Genomic DNA, 19,799 nt, shown 5'->3' with positions numbered 1-19,799 from the left:
AACCATACTGCACAGACTCAGTTTCTCAGGGTTTTTTTTAAATTTATTGGAACTACTGACTGAGAAAGTTTTAAAGGGAAATTAAATATTTTTAGGTCCCTAAGCACACACAAAAAAGACACTATTATGTTTATACCACTGGAACCTGTGTTTGTTGTACATTCACTTCAAATGAAGGACTATTATCAGCCTGCTTTTACCCTAACAGGCAATTAGTACTAAACACCAGGAATGGAGAACTTAAAGGGCAAAGAAGCTCCAGCTCCCAATTCAATTACATTAAGCTACTGGAATCGTGCAGCTAAGCAAGGAGTCAGCAATCAGAGTAATCATATTCAATCAGTGAGCACCAGGGTACAGCTGTCTATTCATCAGGGCACAGTGCAGCATCCTGTTGGGGTGAGCAGAACACTGAAAACTGAAAAAGCATCTCTTCACTCATCCCCTACTGCCATCCGTACTCCAGACTCGTCCTTTCCTAGAGCCGTAAAGGGACCAGCCATACTGCATACTTACAGGCAGATCTGCATAGAAATAGTGTTTCCTGTCAAACAAGGACTTCTTGTTTATGCTGCAATTGAGTGCCAGGCCTGTCATCACTGCTGCTTCTACACATCTCCTGTTGAGAACCTAAGGAAACATGACACATGGTTTTGCTCAGACACTCGGTATGTAAAAAACGTCTCCCACACACTGCCTTATATGGAGCCTATATTCAGTTTTGCTTGCCTTCAGCCACCATTAGATCTCTTTCCTTGTGTGGGTAGTTCTTATTCACCATTACAGTTGTGGTAGCTACAAATCTGCACAGCTTTAAGTTGAAGAACAAGACATTCAGTTGTTTTGTCATGCCACATAAGGAGGCGTGCACTGTTCTGGCTTGCTACTTTTGCAAGCACTCCAGTACTTTTGAATCTTCATGGGTGCAAGAGACAAATCATAGCAAATGATAATTGACTTGTAACCAGCTGTCAACTCATACTGGGAACTAGAAATACAGGGGCCTTGCATTAGGGACTGCAATGCCATTTCAGTAAAACACTTCAGAACATCTGTAACCACATAACCACAGTGAATTCACGAGTATCTACATACAGATTCCAATGCTGTGCTTAACCAGGACGAAATTAAGCACACTTACATGCTTTGCTAAAACAGAACCAAAGAGACATCAGCTGGTCCCACGGCTACAAGTATACATGCATTTCCAGTACTCAGGTAACCCCTAGGATTAAGGTTCTTGCAGAATGCCATGCAATCTGAAGACCCAGCAAGGCCGTCATGAAGAAATAAAGGAGTTACATGTGGTTTCTCACCATGGACCCATCACTCTCAGCACTACATGCTACTATCACCTCAGCAGGGTCAGGATCCAGAGGAGAAAGAAAATTCCACTCCAGAAAGTACTAACAAGCAATGTTTCAAACTTATGGGCTTTTTTCCAAATGTGCTCTCATTAATTTAACAGTTGCTTTAACTAACATCAAATAGATTCAACCGAAAAGAAAAAAAGACTGAATTTGTCTTAGCACAACTCTGACTTGCTCACACTTACAATATTTTGAAACAGGAACAGAACTTTATCCATCTTGCTCTGCACTGTACAGCTGCCAAGAAGTCAATTTCCAGCAGGACCATTAAAGGCGTATGTTATGTAAAAGAATCTACATGACTTCATCTGCATTGACCAGAACATAAAAGGCTTAAATAATGTTTTCTTCAATGTTTCTGACAGTATTTATTTTTTATGTTCTCCAGCCTGATTTCTGAAAACAGATTAAGCAGCTGTACATTTCCCATCATCCCATGTCTTCAGCTGGAAAAGGAATCTCTTTGCTTGTCTAATATTTCAAAAATCAAAATAATAAGAGAAAATATAAGAAACTTCATGTATCAGAAACTTTAAAATTGCTTATACAGACAAGAAATTAAATATTTAAGACATTTAACATGGGAACTTTCAGATCTTTAGTGTAGCTATATATGGCTAACTAGAACACATCATCTGTTTGGGCATATTTTATTTATTAAAAAAATTAAAAGATACATAAAGCAAATTTTAAATGAGAAAAAAGGAAGAACAATTTCTCTTTGAAATACTGATCCACAGCAAAATGAACGCAATTAGTCCTGACAGTAATCTAAAGAAAAATTGGTAACTATCAATGAATCTATTCTATTATCATAGCTTCCATTCATTATATAGTAGATGCTCCTGTTTTCAAGAATCAAAAATGCTTCCAGACAGTACAGATACTTCTTTTAACGTTTAGGGAAGCTTAACAGTGCTTGTCAAATTGTTCCTCCTACTAAAGCCTTATGGCATGATCCTGTTCAGCTTTACAAATCAGGGAGGACTGTGCCATGACAACTGGTCACCAGAAACCATTAAGGCTCCATAAGGACTGGGTAGACTCAAAACACCACTGCATCAAAGTAGTGAACTGGTGTCTTGCTACATTTCCTGATGGTGTAGGGGTCATGACTGATTGTAATGGCAGAACAAGACAAAACCCAACTCCTGAATCACAGTTAGAGCCTCACAGCACATTCTTCAAACACAGGTGGAGTTTAGCTAGTGATTACACTACAACTACCACCTTTGACCACTTGCTCTTCAATTTCTCGCTTCAAACAAGGTAGAGTGGGTCTTACTCATCACCCTAAGAGGTAGCACTGTTTTGAGGTGAAGGAAATAATTCCTGCATATATACCACTTACACCAGTGAGAAGCTTTTGCACTACTGCTGGTGGGTCTGGGGAAAAACTGGCATAAAAATGTGAAGTATTGATTATTTTCTATGCAGTATTACTAAGCATTTAGATTACTGTAATCTGTATGTGTCCCCAGTGTACTGGGTCATACTAGCCAAATTGCTGTATACGCACTGCTAGTCACTCACTAGTACCACTTCCCGTGCTACTTCTTTATTGGCCTTTGTGGTGACAGAAGGCATCGCAAAGCTGGTCTTTCCCACTATGGCATACTGAGATGCCAACCACACCTATCTGCGTCCTCTGCCCTGTCTGACTAACAAAAAAAAAATAAAATCAGATGACCCTCTACTTCCTCAAAACCCAAAACTTATCTGTTTACTACTGCTCCATTCCTGAAGTGACTGCTACCACCCATTCCAATGATCAAGGCTGTGTGCATAAAGCAGAGCTGTTTAAGCAAACTACTACTTTTCCTTCAAACAAGCCTAGCTTTTTCAAATAATCTGCAGTGATAAACATCAATTCAGTATGTGAAACTTCCCATACTAATGACCTAGAGTAAGTCCCCCAAACTTGTTTATGCAGTAAGCCGTTATTAAGTTGACAGCTTTTACTAGCACCAAAGATTTAAATTACTGGCTTGAACTGACAAGCTGCCAGTCTGGTATGTTAGCAAAGTGCTGGCCTTGAAAGCAAGCTATGTAGCTCCTGCAATAACTATGGACAAAACACAAGAGCCTATAAAGCCCTCTTAAAGATTTCTGGTCTTCCAAAATGGAAGCATCTCTCCCAGGTATTTAAAGAAAATCCTAGAGGGCTATCACAAAAGGAAATGTAAATTGTTTGTATTGGAAACCCATGAAAAACCTTAACAATGGCATCACACCACCAGCATCATTTCCCTTGTAGCTATGCTATCCGGCTAGAGCATCATGGTAACTATGTGCTAAAGGAATGAAAGAACAATCCAACCAAGATCTCTCTTTTGCTGATACTTGTCTATTCTTTATATCTAGTTCACAAGTGGAAAGACTCCTTTTAAAAATTTATGATCTTTATTTGTAAGGTCAGTTCAGTCAAGACCTTGGTTTTGAATACAAGATTATTCAGCAGCTATACAAAACCATACACGAGACCTTCAACGACATAAATTCCCACCAAAAGCAATTTTTATACAGTTTTCTCTTTAACAGCGGGTTTACTCCTTACATCAATACATTAAAGAAAGCTGGCCCCCTTTTAGGGGAAAATATATGTTTCTATATTTAGTAAATTATCATTTTCACATTTTAAAGAGAGTAGGTATGCAGCTTGTTTTCCTAATGAGTATTATATAGAGTAAGGGGGGGGGGGGGGAAGAAGAAACATCTAGATTGCTCTCCTTTAAAAGAAAAGAAGTAACACAACAGTGGCACCCAGGAAGCCCAAGTTACGGAACAAAATATTCCTGATACTAAAACCAGTAAAATCAAAATTATTCCCCAGAAAATTTAAAAAATTTTTATTTCTAGGTCACACATTTAATAAAGTAGATTTCATATTAATCGGCTATCTTAAGACCTTCATTCCTACTTATAATCATGAAGAAATCAGAATTAATCAGATTAACTACAGGACTGCTTATCTAAGAAACATTTAATTTTAGCTCATTTTCATTCAAAATAACAGCTGGAAGAAGGAAGTAGTGCAATGTACTTAGCCAGCTCTCTGTAGACCAGGCAGTAATCTTTAGAAACCTCAACAGATATATCTAATCATATTTCCCAGTACTCCCATTTCATATCACTCTGATTTTTATTTGCTTCCACTAATGGATATATTCAGTCTTACTATTCTTGCTGTGTTAAAAGTACCAACTTGCTCCAGTATATGGTTCTTTGAAGTGCAATGATAAGCTTCAGAATAAACTACTCGTGTATCTACCTAGTCTAAATGCAATTGCGACTGTTTAGTCTGACACTGCAGATGAGTACTTCAATGCAGCATTCTTCCTTGGCATCCTCCCACACACACAGAAGGGCGTAACTGTCTCGTAGCTATGCATGTATAGAATGTATATTACAATAAATGAAGAGCTAACCATTTCCCAAATGACCCATTTATTTCAGTAAGTCTAGAATTAGACCCCATCCCTCTAAGCATACAGTAAAAAATTTAAAACACAAGCCAACCTAAGTCTTGTCATTTTTTGGTCCGCAAAGTGCCCACACGTTCCAAAAAAATCGAGGTCTCTAACTGCAGGAGAAATCTAAAAAGAAGGCTAGTTTCAGTTTAGGTCTCCTGCATTTCAGCCCAGCATCTACTTCACAGCATATTTCCTGCCCCAATATAAGCATCATGTTTTTATCTCTAAGGGAAGTGGCAAGAGAGTAGGGGAGGAAGTATAAGACATTTTAAATTAAGATCTTAGATTAATAGATTCCAGTTTAAGAAAAGTGAACAAAATGGCAACTGAGAAGCTGAAGCAGCAAAGGAAGAAAAGGAAGGGTGGGAGGGGGCATTAAATATGCCTTAATATATTTCATAACTTTATTGTTCTGCAGTCCGGTACCGAACACACATGCTGCTATACAAAACATATTATTACTCCTAACCTTGTCCGGTGGCAAAGTTGGCTTGCGGTGATGCAGCACACACTCACTCAAGTCATATCTTAAAACAAGGCAAGTCTGATATTTTAAGAAGTACCCAGCTCCCAAACACATGTACTCCAAGACTAAGAGGGCACACTCTCTCATAGCCGAAGAGCTAGTCTGAGAGCTCCTATCACAAGGCTCAGAATTGGAGGAAGCATCTTCCAGTGCCAGTGATAACCAAAAAATTCAGTAGCAGTAGGGAGAAATGCTGGCCCCTGGGAATAAGAAAAATAGGAAGGTATCACCAGATATAGAGCTCTTTTAATATTGATTGACTCCTGGGTTTCCCAGCCCTTTGAGACAGGGGTTGCGCAAAAAAACACAGAAGGAAAAATCCATTCAGACCACTGTGTGGGCAAAGGGCTCAATGGTCTCAATGGAACAAATCTATTTTCTGGGGTGGTCGGGAAGCAGCCAGTCCAGTGGCATGGCCCCAAACTGGTGATCTTCATGTCTCAGATCCCATAATCAGCGGCTAAAACCAAATAAACTTCTACCACACCAACCTGATTCCAAGCAAGAGAACCCACAGGAAAGACAGAACAACATAATGGTGATAAAATGGTCATACAATGGTTCGTGATATCCCTAAGTTTCCATGGTGCTCCCATCAAGAGGTCCAGTATCTTTCTAACACCCATGCCCTCCCTGTTGACAGCACAGCTGTCTGCATCTGCCACATGGCTTTTTTTGACTTGTCACAAGGATGCTCCCTCTCTTACACCAGTTCAAATTTAAACCATTGCTAATGTATCTGATCCAGGACAAGTTAATACAAGAAGATCCAATAAAAACACTTCACTGCCTCTGGAGGCAGGGGACTGAGAAATGACTAAAACCTAAGTTACAGAATGTGATCAAATTCAGAGTCAACCAGAGCTTTGAGGTGGACCTTCTCAGACCTTTTCTCCTACCCTGAGCTCCACAAAAAAGGCTAAAAAATGCTTTTAAATGGCTGGACGAGATGATCTTTCGAGGTCCCTTCCAACCCCTAACATTCTGTGAATCACGTCTGCCTTCTTCAATATAACCTAGATTGTTTAACTTGTCAAATACAGAAAATTCAGAGCACTTAGGACAGAATAGGGTTTATAAACCAACCCCTGACCTGTTTATCCTTGCAGATGATCCTTTGCTTGTAGGCTTGGTGAGGGCCAGCTCTGTGCTTTTCCAAGTTGTAACCAGTTCTGACCCTTGATACACATTGATTGTCATTTTCTGTCATTTCTAAGCCTTGGCTATCTGCCCTCTGCTCCTTCTTGCAATCTTTGTGTGTCTGAGGGCCCCCTCTAAACACACACTAAAAATGCCCAGCCCTTTGCTCTGACTCCCTCATCCCTTTTTCCTCTATTTGCCATCTCCTGAAACATGCTCATTTGCTACCCAAAGACATAGCTATCTTTCCCTCCAGGCTGACCCAGATCTCTTAAGAGAACAAAACATACAAATCGGGAGTAAATCAGAAGTAGTCTGTCACACAGAGACAAGCACACACTAAGTCAGGAAAACAATAGGTGACACAATGCAATAAATCTTGCAAAAAGCTATTAAAAAAGCAAAATAAAATTATTTGCTTTTAACAAAGCTGATCTGGAACAGCAGGGCCAATGAAGACTAATTTCCCATAAATAATTGCCCTAGTTTGTTTTACCTAAGCAGTCACCTCAACGCTCTCTCCTCCATGACTCCCCCACCTTCTCCTCATTTCACCAAACATCCCAAATTGAGTATAAAGTCTCACAAATGTATAAACAGCAGCAGCCCAAACAAATAAAACTGAGAACAGCGGGGAGAAGAGAGAGGAGACTCAATTGCTAATTCCCTTTTCATGTGCTTGCTAATATATTCACAAAAACCTCTACAATCCTAAAATATTTTGAGGCTAATTTGGCTGAACTTGGCAGTGAAATTGCAAAACTAGTGTTTCTGTACAGAAAACAATAGTTGCAGTGGCAAAATCTGCACATGTAACTAATAAACACTACTTGCAGAAGCTCTCGAAATCAAATACATAGTCATGATATATTTAAGGTGACAAAGTGGCTGATAATCAGAGAGAACACAAAGAAATTAATTTTACCCCAGCACTAATTTTACAGCCTAACTGCACCAAGAGAAGTTTCCAGCAAAATACATAATCCTGACAGTTACGCAACATTACACCCAAGACAGCTAACCATGAAGAGAACAAAGACCCAGCCTACAATTATCTATCATTACTGTTGGACAACGTCTCCTAAATACGTTTCAATGAAAACACTCTTCAAAGAAAAAATTGTTAAGAAGAAGAACAAAGCAGCAAGTTGTCAGTTTGCAAAGGTAAAACGCTAACAAATTGGTAGAACCCTGACTGTTACAGAAACTTTTGCTTAACAGAGCAGTGCTTTCATACATATACATACAATACACTACCTTGGATTTCCTCAAAGAGAGTCACCTGGAACCAGACTGTTTGTCTACATACCGAGAGAAAATGAAGTCAAACACTTAAGGATGCCAGAGCATGCATGGTGATTGGTAACAGAAGTAATGGAAATTTGCCCCCAAAGGGTTCAAACTTAAAATAAAGAAATTCTCAGCCCACTAAGCAAAACTACGGCAAAAAGCTATTGTGTATTTCAGCAGCAATTTCAGACTGAATCCAGAAAGAGGGGATACCGATCTATGGTCACCATATAATGGTCATGCTGTCCAAAAGTGTCAGAGATGGCACAATAACTGCAGTAACAGAACTGTGTGAAAGAAAGGAATCAAGATACTGCAAACTGCTGCTCCCCACTAAGAAGTAGAAAAATATCCATACAAAGCAAAAGGTAAAGCAATAAAAAAACAACACAAAAGGAGATAAGAGAAGATACATAGATAACATCACTGATGCACTGCAGGATCTACTGAAATAGGTGATAGCAAGATGTTTTATCAACTCAATGCAGTTCTAAGGGACAAGTTTACATCAGCCAGAGGGACCTGTTAAGGATGAACAAGAAAGCCAACAAGAACACACAAAGAAAGAGAGCTCAATAGGTAGCACAGTTACTGAGGTGCTAAGGAGACAAAGCCCTACAGGAATTGTTAGCCTTGACAAAAAGATTAAAACACCCAGAATGAGTGTCAGAACTTCTCACAAATAAATGAGACATAGCAAAAAGCAAGAGAAAACCTTACAGGGCACTCCTTCAAAGCTTGAGAGAAGACCAACAAATGTCATCAAATCCTTACTTCAAAGCACAAAAGCAGAGGCGTCTCCAGAAAAATGGCAGTTAACAGTTAAATATGAAATAAAGTTGAGCTAAGCAACTGCAGTAACTGAGGAAGTATAACACTTCTCAGACCCCAGTGAAGGAGATTAGTTCCACAGGTAACCCCGAGGCTGTGAATGATCCTACAAAAGAGAAAGAAATAGAATGCAGAACAACCCCCACCATAACCCAGCCCTGAAAGTCGCCTGAAGCAGGCCTCACTCATCTTTCAAAGACCTCTCCTGACCAGTACAACAGCAATAGAACTAAACTACAGCTCGAAATTACGTAGGCAGGCTTCAATCCATCACGCACTCAGAAATTTTAGGGTCTATGAACTGCAAAGACATTCTCAGGGAGCAATGGTTTGAAAGCCTATTTCACACCCCGAGTTTTTTTCTAAATTATGTGGGATTTTCTTTTTAGAGGCTTACTGGGACTGTAAGTCCAGAAAGCTGGGACTCTGTGAGCAACATAAGACTGTTAACCACTGTGGATACAATGTATGTTGGAAATCCAAATATTATCAGGAAAGAAAGGACTGCAACAGAGAAGTGCCATCAGTTTCTAAGAAAATACCTCCTTTTTCCCCTCAAGCACAAGTACAGTTTTACTGAAAGAAGTAACAAGTGGTTAAAGTGAACCTAGATATAAGTAAATGGTTTAAAACAAGCATGAACTCACTTTCTCCTTCAGGCACTGCCACTAATTTATTTTTAGAGTAGAGCTCATGGATACAACCACCTAGGTATCATGTGGTTTCAACGAAAAGAAGAAAAGTTATATAATGGAAGCTAAACCAACATGTATACAAAGATCAGTTCCCCAAGAAAGGTGCATGCAATTAAAAATATAGTTATCAAAAGTCAAGCGAAGAAGCAAGTTTTTTTTCAAAGGGAAGTAGAACAAGAAGGGAGTAAATTCATATGCATGCCAGCAGGAATGTCAAAACAAAACTGAAATCACAAGTTGGTAAAGCAGCTGTTGCAATCACCAGATTTAACAGGCACAGGGTATCAAAAAATCTAGTTTCAAGCTGTAAAGTATAAATTCTGGTCTCAAATGCTGTTTCTGTTCCAATATGTATAGCTGACAGACAGATGCACCAAAATCTCATACAAACCTTTCAGTGCCTTTGAAAGCAAATGCATCAGGTAAATTCTGTATATTAATAACATCTAAAATTCATCATAAAGTCTGATAATCTATCACTCAAGACATCTGGAAAAACACTGGGTATCTGCTACTGTCAAGGATGGATACAGGGTCAACTAAAGCACACTCAGCATCTCCAGACTGCGTATTAACCCTGTCATGTCCCTGGCCAGCCATCTCAACAGCACAGCACTGCAGGGCAGGGAAGGCAACAGCATGATACAGGTGCTCTCAGCCACTACACAGTGTTGCAGTGACATTCCTCAGCTTTGGAGAAGTCAGAGTTTGGAGTTTAAGTTGCCAGTAGTGCAATACCAGAAGGAACAAGGGCTAATAGCTGTTCTAGCCCTGCTTTCTTCCATGAAAAGGTGTATCTAGTTGCCCGACTGTCATTATACAGGTGAGAGAAGATACAGTAGGACCCAAATGCTTCCTTCTAACACTATTTACAGAGGGAAAGCTAAAGCAGTTTAAAATAAGAGGATATGAAAAATCTCAGTACAGGACAGCAGCAATAAGTGAGCTGTCAAGCCCTCAATGATGTCCACTGGAACACGAAAAAATTGTATATTCAGATAAAATCATGCATCTCACGTGATACTCTACAGCAGTGTTCAACACAGTTCTTACTCTGTTTCTTGAGGTCAGAAGGTATTTACCTTTTCTTCATTATAAAGTGAGCTTGATCATTACCTAGTGTTTTGAAAAACCCTATCTCAAAAATAGAAAACAGATGCTGTTCACAGTGTGATGAGAATGAAATTCAAATGCACGAGAAGGTGTCAAAAATTTCAAAATACTTAAGACTCTAGGGCTAACATTCATTCAAATCTTACTAATTTAAACCGTGGTTATGTAAATCCTAGATTATTTCTTAGTATACTTGTCTACAAAGAAACAGGATCAGGCTTTCACTTTAGTCATGCAGGAGACAATTGTAAAATGTGCATCTTTTTGTGTGATTAGCAAGAAAGACTGTAGGCACAGACAAAAAGGTTTCAGCCTTTAGCTACTAAATCTACCATCTTATTTCTGTGGCTTAGGTATAATTAACCTTTAGTCAGCCATCTCAATCATGAGAATAGATAATCATGGACTCTCCTTCTGTGATCCCAGTCTTATCTTTATAAATCTTTACAAAGATTCTCAGAATTTTCTAAAAGGATAAATCAGACTGGAAGCTCATCCACCTTTATGGATCCTCAGAAGAATTTTGGATCAACCTGCAGGTATGACGCACTGTATACCACCATGTGTAGCATAAACTTTTCTTTGTAACAGGTCGTCTAAAGACACCAAGCTAAAATCATTGCCAAGTCCATTCACCAGGTAAAAAACCCCAGGCCTTTGTGCATTTTGTTACCTGAAATGTAATGTATGTAGCCATATGTAGTCCCAAAGAAAGGAGATCCTTACAGTAATTTGAGTAAGATGCTATCTGGTCTGGTGGTACACAGGGCACAAGAAGTGTGCAGAGTAGCATGGGATGCACCATCCAGTCTCACTACTTCTAAGTCTACTTTTGTAGTAATCCAAGCTTTGCTATATCATTTTTTCTGTCTCATGACAAACAAGAGTGCACCTGCATAGCTGTTCTTGCCTGTAGCTGTCTCGCAGAGGCACATTAAGAGAGCAGCATAGTGAAACGGCCATGACACTAACATGGTGATGGTTGTCCTAGGACCTGCTTGCAGCAGAAGCATAAAATAAGCTGTATTACAGTACATGAAGAAAATATAAAGAGGAAAGATGGAGGAGGGCTAAATACATTCTTCTAGTTTCCCCTCTCCTGTGCAGAGCACAGCGAAGGCTCATGCCCACACTCACTCACTAGTGACCCAGAAATGTATAGCAACCTGAAAAGCTCCCTTTAGCACCATTCTTTCCGGTTGTGAAGCAGCAAATACTAGCATGGTTGTCTACCACAACCATCTCATGGTCCTACAGTAAATTTAAATCCCTGTGGCCTTGAAAACTGCCCCTATAGTTCTCAGTTTATAACAGCAGTTACTCTTTGCTACAGACAGCAGAACTACAACTACTGTATCAAAACTTTGCTCCTATTTTTTTGTTTCTCAACAAAACAAGGGTCAAAAGGCCAAATATTTACCTTCTAAAGAGACTTATTAGACAATATTGTTAACATTTGTTAAAACATCGGGGTTTTTTTTTTCCAAATACTCAGAAATTTTCAAAAACTACCTTCTGTCTTTCAAATTCCACCAAAACCCAATTCTACTTCAGATACTATTGCCATATACAAATGCACATAGTTATTTCAAGAAAAAAAGCCCAACTGTTTGATTCCAGAACAAACATTGACCTCTAACATTAATTCCTGTGCAGCAACTACAACAGGAAAATAAAGCTATGACTACTGACTAGATTTTGTATCACATTCTAACATGCAAGAACATGTATTTTGTAACATTCACTTTCAACTCTATTTTCACCAGTACTACAGTGAGAAATATCTTTCTTCTCTTTGTATAGATAAGGGCAGCTAGTAGAAGGTAACAGAGCATCACTACTTTTAATCTAACCATCCTGCTTTTTGCTTCTCAGGTGCAGTTATATCCTCTGCAAAGCCCACACGTATTGGGGTTTACTCACAAAGGTCATAGCAAGCTTTATTTGTAAAGCACTTTAACAGAGGAAAAAGCAAAAAAAAAAAAAAAAACCCTCCTGGATAAATAGTAACATACAAGAAAATGAAACTCTTCACAAATACTAATTTTTGTTCATTCAAGAACAGTTTTTCTAGTTGACTGAAGATAAGCATTAGACAATTTACAAGGATTTCTGTGCATTAACAGAATGTTAAGTAAAAGGTCTAAAACCAAAATCTTGAATCCTTTTAAATTCTGTGACTATTAACTCCCTAACCTAGCCCTGCCCCCAAATGAAAGGAAGTAATTTTCCATGTTTAAATGTAACTAGATTCTTCTAAAACCAAACGATTGTGTAAGATTCTCATTCTCTCTGGAAAGTTTTCAAAATTTCCATATAGTTAGATCTGAAATTCAGCCCCGAATTGCCACTGAGACCAGAGTCAAGTTCAAATTTTATCACCATTTGAACTTCACTTCCTTAAGTTTCAATACCTTTGCAAATACAGAATGAATATACCAACTCATTTATCTTTTTAAGGATCACATAGCATATATCAAGACCTAGAAATCCAGCCATTATTTAATTCTCAATTTCAGAATATTATTTAAGGCTGTATTATGGTGATAAAAAGCTTCCAATATATCAAAAAAATATAACTGCAACTGGAATTCAAACTGCTACTCTAATAAATATACTCAGTGAAACACTTCTGCATTAAATAATTTGATCCCATTATAGTCTCTGCATGTTTACTGCATGAAACAAAGCTAAGTCTATTTAATATTTATTTTCACGGTATAGTAAGAGCTTATGTTATACTTTTTTAATTATTGTTTTTATATTAAACTTTTTAAGATTCCCAGAGAATTCTACAGCAGTACTCTCATAGCCATTACAAAGTTATAATTAAGCTGTGACTTCAAAAACTTATTACAGTGTCACTAATAAATCTCATTGCTAAGTGCTAGCTAGTTATTCTGACTTATTAGTCCACAATGTCTCACAGAAATTACCTTTTTTTCTTTTTTCTTTTTTTTTTTAATAATTGTTTTGCTCTGGAAATAGAAATGGTTGACACTTCCCTAAATCAGAGACTTTCTACTTAGGAAGCAAATTACCTCTATAATGAGACATTCCAAATGGCAAATGACAGCTACATAAACAAACATACGGCAAAGTAACATCAAATGGCTACTCAGAAATCCAAGATGCTCTTCTCTCATAGGATTTTCAGTATCTCTCCTATTTAAGGAATTTCCTGTGTGGCATACTAACCAAATACACCCTCTCCGGCCTCAGAGAAATACTGCAATTCATTCAGTATGTTGAAGAGACACTCCTTATTTTTTTCCCTTGCAGAGGATATCAAGGATCTGTAGTAATAACTAGGGAGTGAGTAAACTGAAAAGAAACAGTACTAGGCATCTCATGTCATCAACCAGAAAACGGAAAAATAGGTAAAAATAGTTCTATAGTCAAATCTTGGGAAGAACAAAATACTAGAAACATACTCAAAGTTGTCTGACACTAATTCTGACATAAATTAAGTTGAAGCATAACTTACTGGTAGAGTTCCCGGTAAAGAAGCATCAAAGAAAGACACCAAAGAGTTAGGAGGTGCTGCAAACTGGACTTGGGAACCAGAGAAAAGTTTTGAATTGGAACTGATCTGTGCGTGAATTTCCAGACCCACAACCGGTACCCACGCAGCAAGACTGAAAAGGAAAAATGAGAAGGGAAACAAAATTTAAACACAGATGACATTAAACCCCATAAACATTTAAAAATACAACAATCAAGAACTTTTCATTTCTTCTTTTAACAAACAATAAACTGTAACTGTGAAAAAATGGTAAATGATATTGTAAATACATCTACATTGTAACGGCAAAAGCTGTGCTGCAATACTGGAGAACTGAGACTAATTCACAATACATACAGAGGGGACTGTATGGCAAAGTGTGTTCATTATACACAGAAGAGAATGCCGTAAAAAAGAGAAGTAATGGTCCGAAACTTTTAACTTTTCCTTACATGAGAAATCTTAGATAAATTAATGAGGCAAACTTGCATGCTGGATGAACCCTAATTTGGTAACTCATGAAAATCACAAAATCATCATAAATATCAATTACTTTTCACGTAGTTTGATAATCTCCAACTGACAGGTGGCATAATAAATTATGTATTCTTTGTCAGCTAGTCACTTGCATGCTGGGAAAGGTGGCTCTCCAGAGCAGTGTTAGTAGCATATTAGCATAAATACTAGTAATCTGGTAATAGAGAAATCATCATTTCAACTAGAGAGCTACCGCTCTCTGAACATACTCCACAGAATAAAGCTTCTCCATATCATCTAAAAAGTAATTGCAATTCTCACATCCATAACCTTTATATGGACAAGAGAAAAAGGTCACCTTTACAGCATGAATTGCTTGACAGTTTCTGTAAGTAATTATCTGGCTTTGTACAAACGAAATGGCACAAATAATACTTCAGTGACGAAATCACATTTCTACAGCAGAGTACTTCAGCACCACAAGGACCCAGATAGCTATAGGAGATAAGCAAGCTATTGAAAAACATCAAACACATACATCATGTACAGTGTTCCCTCCAAAGGTGAACATAACACATTGCCAAGATTTTAGTTCTCTGTCTGCCCTCCGACAGTTGAGGACATCCCTACAAATACTAAACTAGTGACGCAGATGCCACTTATATCGCTGCCTTAGGAATATTAGCATAAAGGATTAAGGTTTGGATGTTTAAAGGAGCTAACACATTTTATTTTACTGAAACATAGTATTTTCTTCGGTATTTTCAACGATTCAGAAATATACCTCAAGGTTTAGAAAACTGGGGGTTTTTTTTATTTATTTTGAAGGCCAATGTATTTCAATCTTTCCTGCATTCTTCAGAGATTCATCCCCACTGCAACATGGCGTTAAAAAATACATCACGCTTTGCTTAATCAGTGTGTTCCCTTACAGTCTGGTAAAAAGATACGTGCATCAGTCAGTCCCCCAGTCCTACTAAGAACAGCGATGAGAAACCTGGAGTTCTTGCCTTGTTTGTTCAAAATTTATGTTTGTGTCCCTAAAGAACCAGCGGCATAGCTCTGCCCCTGTCTGCACAACTTCACTTAGGTGATCAGCTGTGCAGAGAGAAACCTGAATCTCACCAGAGAACATGAAAGCTTGTAGAGGCTGTAACTTTCCATTGCAGCAGGAATTGTTCCAGGCACACTGACAGTTTCACAATTCTCCACGGCAAGAGACAGGTTCCTTTGGACCAGAATAACACTTCAAAAAATACTTATGAAAATTGGTGCAGCCCTTGCTGTTTATAATCCAAATCTGTGAGTATTAACACTTTCCGATTTGCTTGCATTGTGTCTCGCATTTACAATTTCTTCACAACAAACCTCGTCAAAGGGACACAGCCCTACTGCCAAGACAAATACTGTTTTGGTGGGTTTTGAGAGGGGTGCGAGATAAACGCGTGTTGAGAAGGTGCTGCCAGCCATCAGAAAGCTGTAGATGCCTTGCACCGCTCAGAAGACGGTATTTAAAGCAGGCCCTGTTGCTGTCACCACGCCTCCGCCCAGCTCCCGCAACCGTCTCCGCCGTGCCCAAGCCTGGCGGCCCGAAAGCGGGCCGGGCCCCCACCCTGCGGCTACGCCCTGAGGGCGGGATGCCCCAGCGGAGAACCACCTCCACCTGCCCCTCACCCCGCGCCGTCCCGGCACCGTACCCGCTCTTCCCCGCCGACACCACCCCGCCTCTCGCGTTACAGGAGACACCCCGCTGCTCCCGGAGGGCGAGGGCGGGACCCCCGGCACCGCGCCACCACACCGGGCGCCAGACCCCGCCGCACACTCGCGCCACCACCGCCATTTTGCCTTGCTGCCCTCTGAGAGGCTGCCGCAACGCCCCCTGGGAAATGTAGTCCGGCGCGCGGGATGGCTAGCCAGAGCAGCGCGGCGGCAGAGGGGGGGGGGGCGGACTACAACTCCCAGCAGGCCCCTCCCCTTGGCTCCGCCCTTCCCGCGCAGCCCGCCGCTTGGCGGGAGAGACGGGGTGGGTCCCTGCGCTCAGCCTGAGGCGGGCGGGCGGACTTGGCGTGGGAGGTGGTGGCGGCGGGGTGTCGAGTCCGTGAAAGGTTCTCCTGCTCCTCAGGGCAGAGGTGGGGACCGGCTGCACGCGCACGCCTCCCCCCCTTCACCGGGGGCTGGGTGAAGGTTGGCTGCACTCAGCTTGTGGTGAACGCGGGGCTTCTGTCCCTCACCTTTGCCGTGGGAGGGCCTCCCCGGCCGCCGTGGCTCGGTGTAATGGCGCCCTGGTTACCAGGCAGGTGTAAGTCGCCCTCACACACAGCTCTTTTGCTTACCTCCTCCCGGAGAGGTGTTCCCCCAGGCACCCAGAAATACGATAGTGTTGGTGTGGAAAGCCGCTGCGCTACAATTTGAGGGGGTCTCAAGAGGCCTTGGTGCTTGGGTCTGCAGGTCCTCTACCTATCCTGAGAAAATAAACGCTTGTCCTAGAAGTGCTGGAGCAAGAGACAGTGCTTGCATTTGTGTCTTTTCTTCTAGCTGTTGTTTAAAATGCCTTAGGCATAGGTCCTCGAAGGGGTTGTGTATGGTTTTCCTTTGGATTCACACTGATACAAAACCAGCTGCTCTATTAAGATGGCGTTTTGCAAATCTTGGGCATCAAATGATACGGTACTATGCAGTTGAAATCTTGGATCTTAACTCCCCCTATGTAGAGCAGCAAGGTCCAGTCTTTGCGGGGCCTGGGGATGTCACTGCTGTACAAATACATGGTAATAAAGAACACTGTCTGGGACATGTGCAAACACCTCAAAATGTTTACACAGCTACATTGCACAGACAATAGAATTAACAACCTTCTGTCCTAAGCCACAGGCCTGTGGAGCGTAAATGGGAATGCACTTTAACTGTTGCTTATGTCATCTTTGCTCTGTCAGCTACCGCTAATAGAAGCTAATGAGTCACAAACGTATGAGTAAGACTGGTTTCTTCCAGCAGAGGACAGTGGTGCACATAAGCAATTGACAGTGCCTTGTGACCTTTATACCCTGTTGTCTTCCCAAGCTCAAATATGAGATGCTGAGTGGTTCAGAATCATGTGGAAGATAATTTCTTTAACTTAGAAAATGTTTTATAATGGTTGTTCCATAGCACTAATTTCCTAATATATTTATATTTTAAATAAGTTAAATTAACATGAGGTTCTTTATAAGAGCAACTAGTTGAGAGATACCTTCAGCAGACACTGATCTACAGTTACTTGTACAATATTGCTTAGTTTAATTAGTTTGTTCCATTCCTTTTCTTGGAGAATATCCCGCCTTTGTACATCAAAGTGTGACCAAGACAAAATTCCTTTCCAGTGAAGAATTGGCCACAGGCCATCTTGGACATGTGGAGAATGAAAGAACATCAGAGTGACCCTTTTCCTTCTCTCCCATTGTGAACCTCTTCACATATGAGATAACCTAATGTAGAGCCTGTATAGCAGCAGCCTGTGAGCCAATGGAATAGGTAAAGAGTTTTTAATAATTTTGATATGAGGAAAACCCCATTGTCTTTTAGACTTAGTGGGAGCCTAGGCAACGTGTTATGACAAAGAATGCATTTCAGGCTGAAGCTTTAGTATACGATCATTATTTCTGCAACAAATTTATTTCTTTAACAATTGTCCTCCATGAACTCTGGTTTTAATTATTATCTGTTACTTTATAGGGATTGACAGATCACTTCGACCCGGGTATAAGGTTGGGTTCTGAATGTAGCTGTCAAATGTTTTTACCAGTGTAAAAATTGGAAGTTTCAGATTATTTTACTTTCTTTTAAGCCTGTTATCCTGATGTAATAGAAGATTTCATAAATAATCACTAAGAAGTTAAAACCTTATGAATATTAAAATCATGTTACTTAAAGCCTACTCTGCCTGGATTGCACAGACTTCTGCCCTTTGTGCATATTATTTAAAAGGGAATAGATAACACAGAGGGGTTGAAATCCACTTTCCACATCCCAAACAATTCCCCTGGACCTTTTAGCTGTATGGGTGTTGTCTTACGTACAGACGATTGGAAAGTGCCATTGTTTGTGATTTAAATTGTCTCAATGCTATTTTAATTCCTTTCCCAGAAAAAAACCCTGTTAGAAAGACCTTTTTCTTTGCAGCCCTCTGCCAGTGACCAGGTGGGTAATAAATGAAAGCTCACACATCCATATACAGGAAGCTGATCAATCACAGACAAGCAGGGCATAATTGCCTTTCCCAGCAGCTTACTTTGAGGTAGGAAAGGCTACATATTTGTTCCCTGGGCAGCAGCCTCTACTTTGCAGTGTGTTTATAGATCATGCTGTGGCTTGGAATAAGAAAATACCTCTAGCACTGCATAAAGATTTGTGCAATGATAGTTTGGTACTAACTATGTAGACTTCTGTCTTAGAGAGGGTAGAGCCAGGGGACAGTTTGCTCTGAGTCTGAGTTCCTTATTACTGTAGGAATTTAACCGATGCCTGAGAGGAAGTTGGAATTTTGTAGAGGACAAAAACCCAACAGCATATCCTTTAAGCCATAAACATGCAGTCTGTCCCATTTATTTGAAAGAAGATCCCTCCAGATTTCAGTTTATAGGGCCTGAGCTCTAAATTCTGCTTTCTTGCAAGCTGTGTTTACCACACATACTTGGTCCTTTTGTGGACTGTGAGATCTCCTTTTGGTATAGCAGGGAACGGGGTATTCAGACCGGGGTGTTTGTTGGATACCTCACAGGCTGCCCGCAGTATCTTATTTCAGCATGTGAAACAAGGAACAGGCAGGAGCTTCTGTTAGATTTTGAAGTGGAGGGTGTGGCTTTTGGAAGAGTCTATCAAATAATCAGATATTGCTCTACAAGGAAGAGTAATAAAGAGGATTGTTAAGTTTGGAAGTAAACTATAGTAAGGGATGTTTTCAAACTTTTAGACCCCTAAGATCACCCGTGTACCTTGAAATTCTTTTTTTCTCTACGGTATAAAGAGAAATTTTCTTCTTTTTCTGCAACTTTAAACTAATAAGGGCAATGATTTTCAGCCTGGACTATTGATTCAATGTGTCTGTCTGCCAATAATGGGAGATGGCAAAACCAAAAAATTATACTTGATCTTACAGATTGGAAAAGGGTATTTCTCTTGACCACAGGAGACAGTATTTAGGCAGGTGATAGAGCTGCCTTGTGTGACCTGCTGACCATGTGTGCATGCATGCATGCATGCAGTGATAGATTGGGTAATATGAAGGGCCTCCTGGTTTGAGGGGTCTTGTATCAAAGTGTGTTAATGTACAAAATCCATTTCTAGTGACAGACAGGTAGTGCTATTTTATTTTATTTCATACAAGTGTTATTACTCATGAGT

General features: G+C 40.1%; 1 protein-coding gene across 1 annotated transcript in view; it reads right to left on the bottom strand.

Annotated features, from left to right (window-relative positions):
- The window catches only part of GATB (glutamyl-tRNA amidotransferase subunit B), a 43,067-nt gene extending 26,807 nt beyond the window's left edge, over window positions 1–16,260 (bottom strand). The window contains exons 1-3 of the mRNA XM_086464320.1: window positions 16,118–16,260; window positions 13,926–14,076; window positions 517–630 (exon numbers count right to left, since the gene is read on the bottom strand). Of these exons, the coding sequence (XP_086320446.1) occupies window positions 517–630; window positions 13,926–14,076; window positions 16,118–16,260 (408 nt within the window). The remainder of the gene's footprint in view (window positions 1–516; window positions 631–13,925; window positions 14,077–16,117) is intronic.
- Window positions 16,261–19,799: the final 3,539 nt, after the last annotated feature.

The sequence above is a fragment of the Leptosomus discolor genome, chromosome 4, assembly GCF_034619465.1.
Source record: "Leptosomus discolor isolate bLepDis1 chromosome 4, bLepDis1.hap2, whole genome shotgun sequence".
Lineage (NCBI taxonomy): Eukaryota > Metazoa > Chordata > Aves > Leptosomiformes > Leptosomidae > Leptosomus > Leptosomus discolor.
The sequence above is the reverse complement of the archived record's forward strand: the minus strand, read 5'-3'. Positions and strand labels throughout refer to the sequence as shown.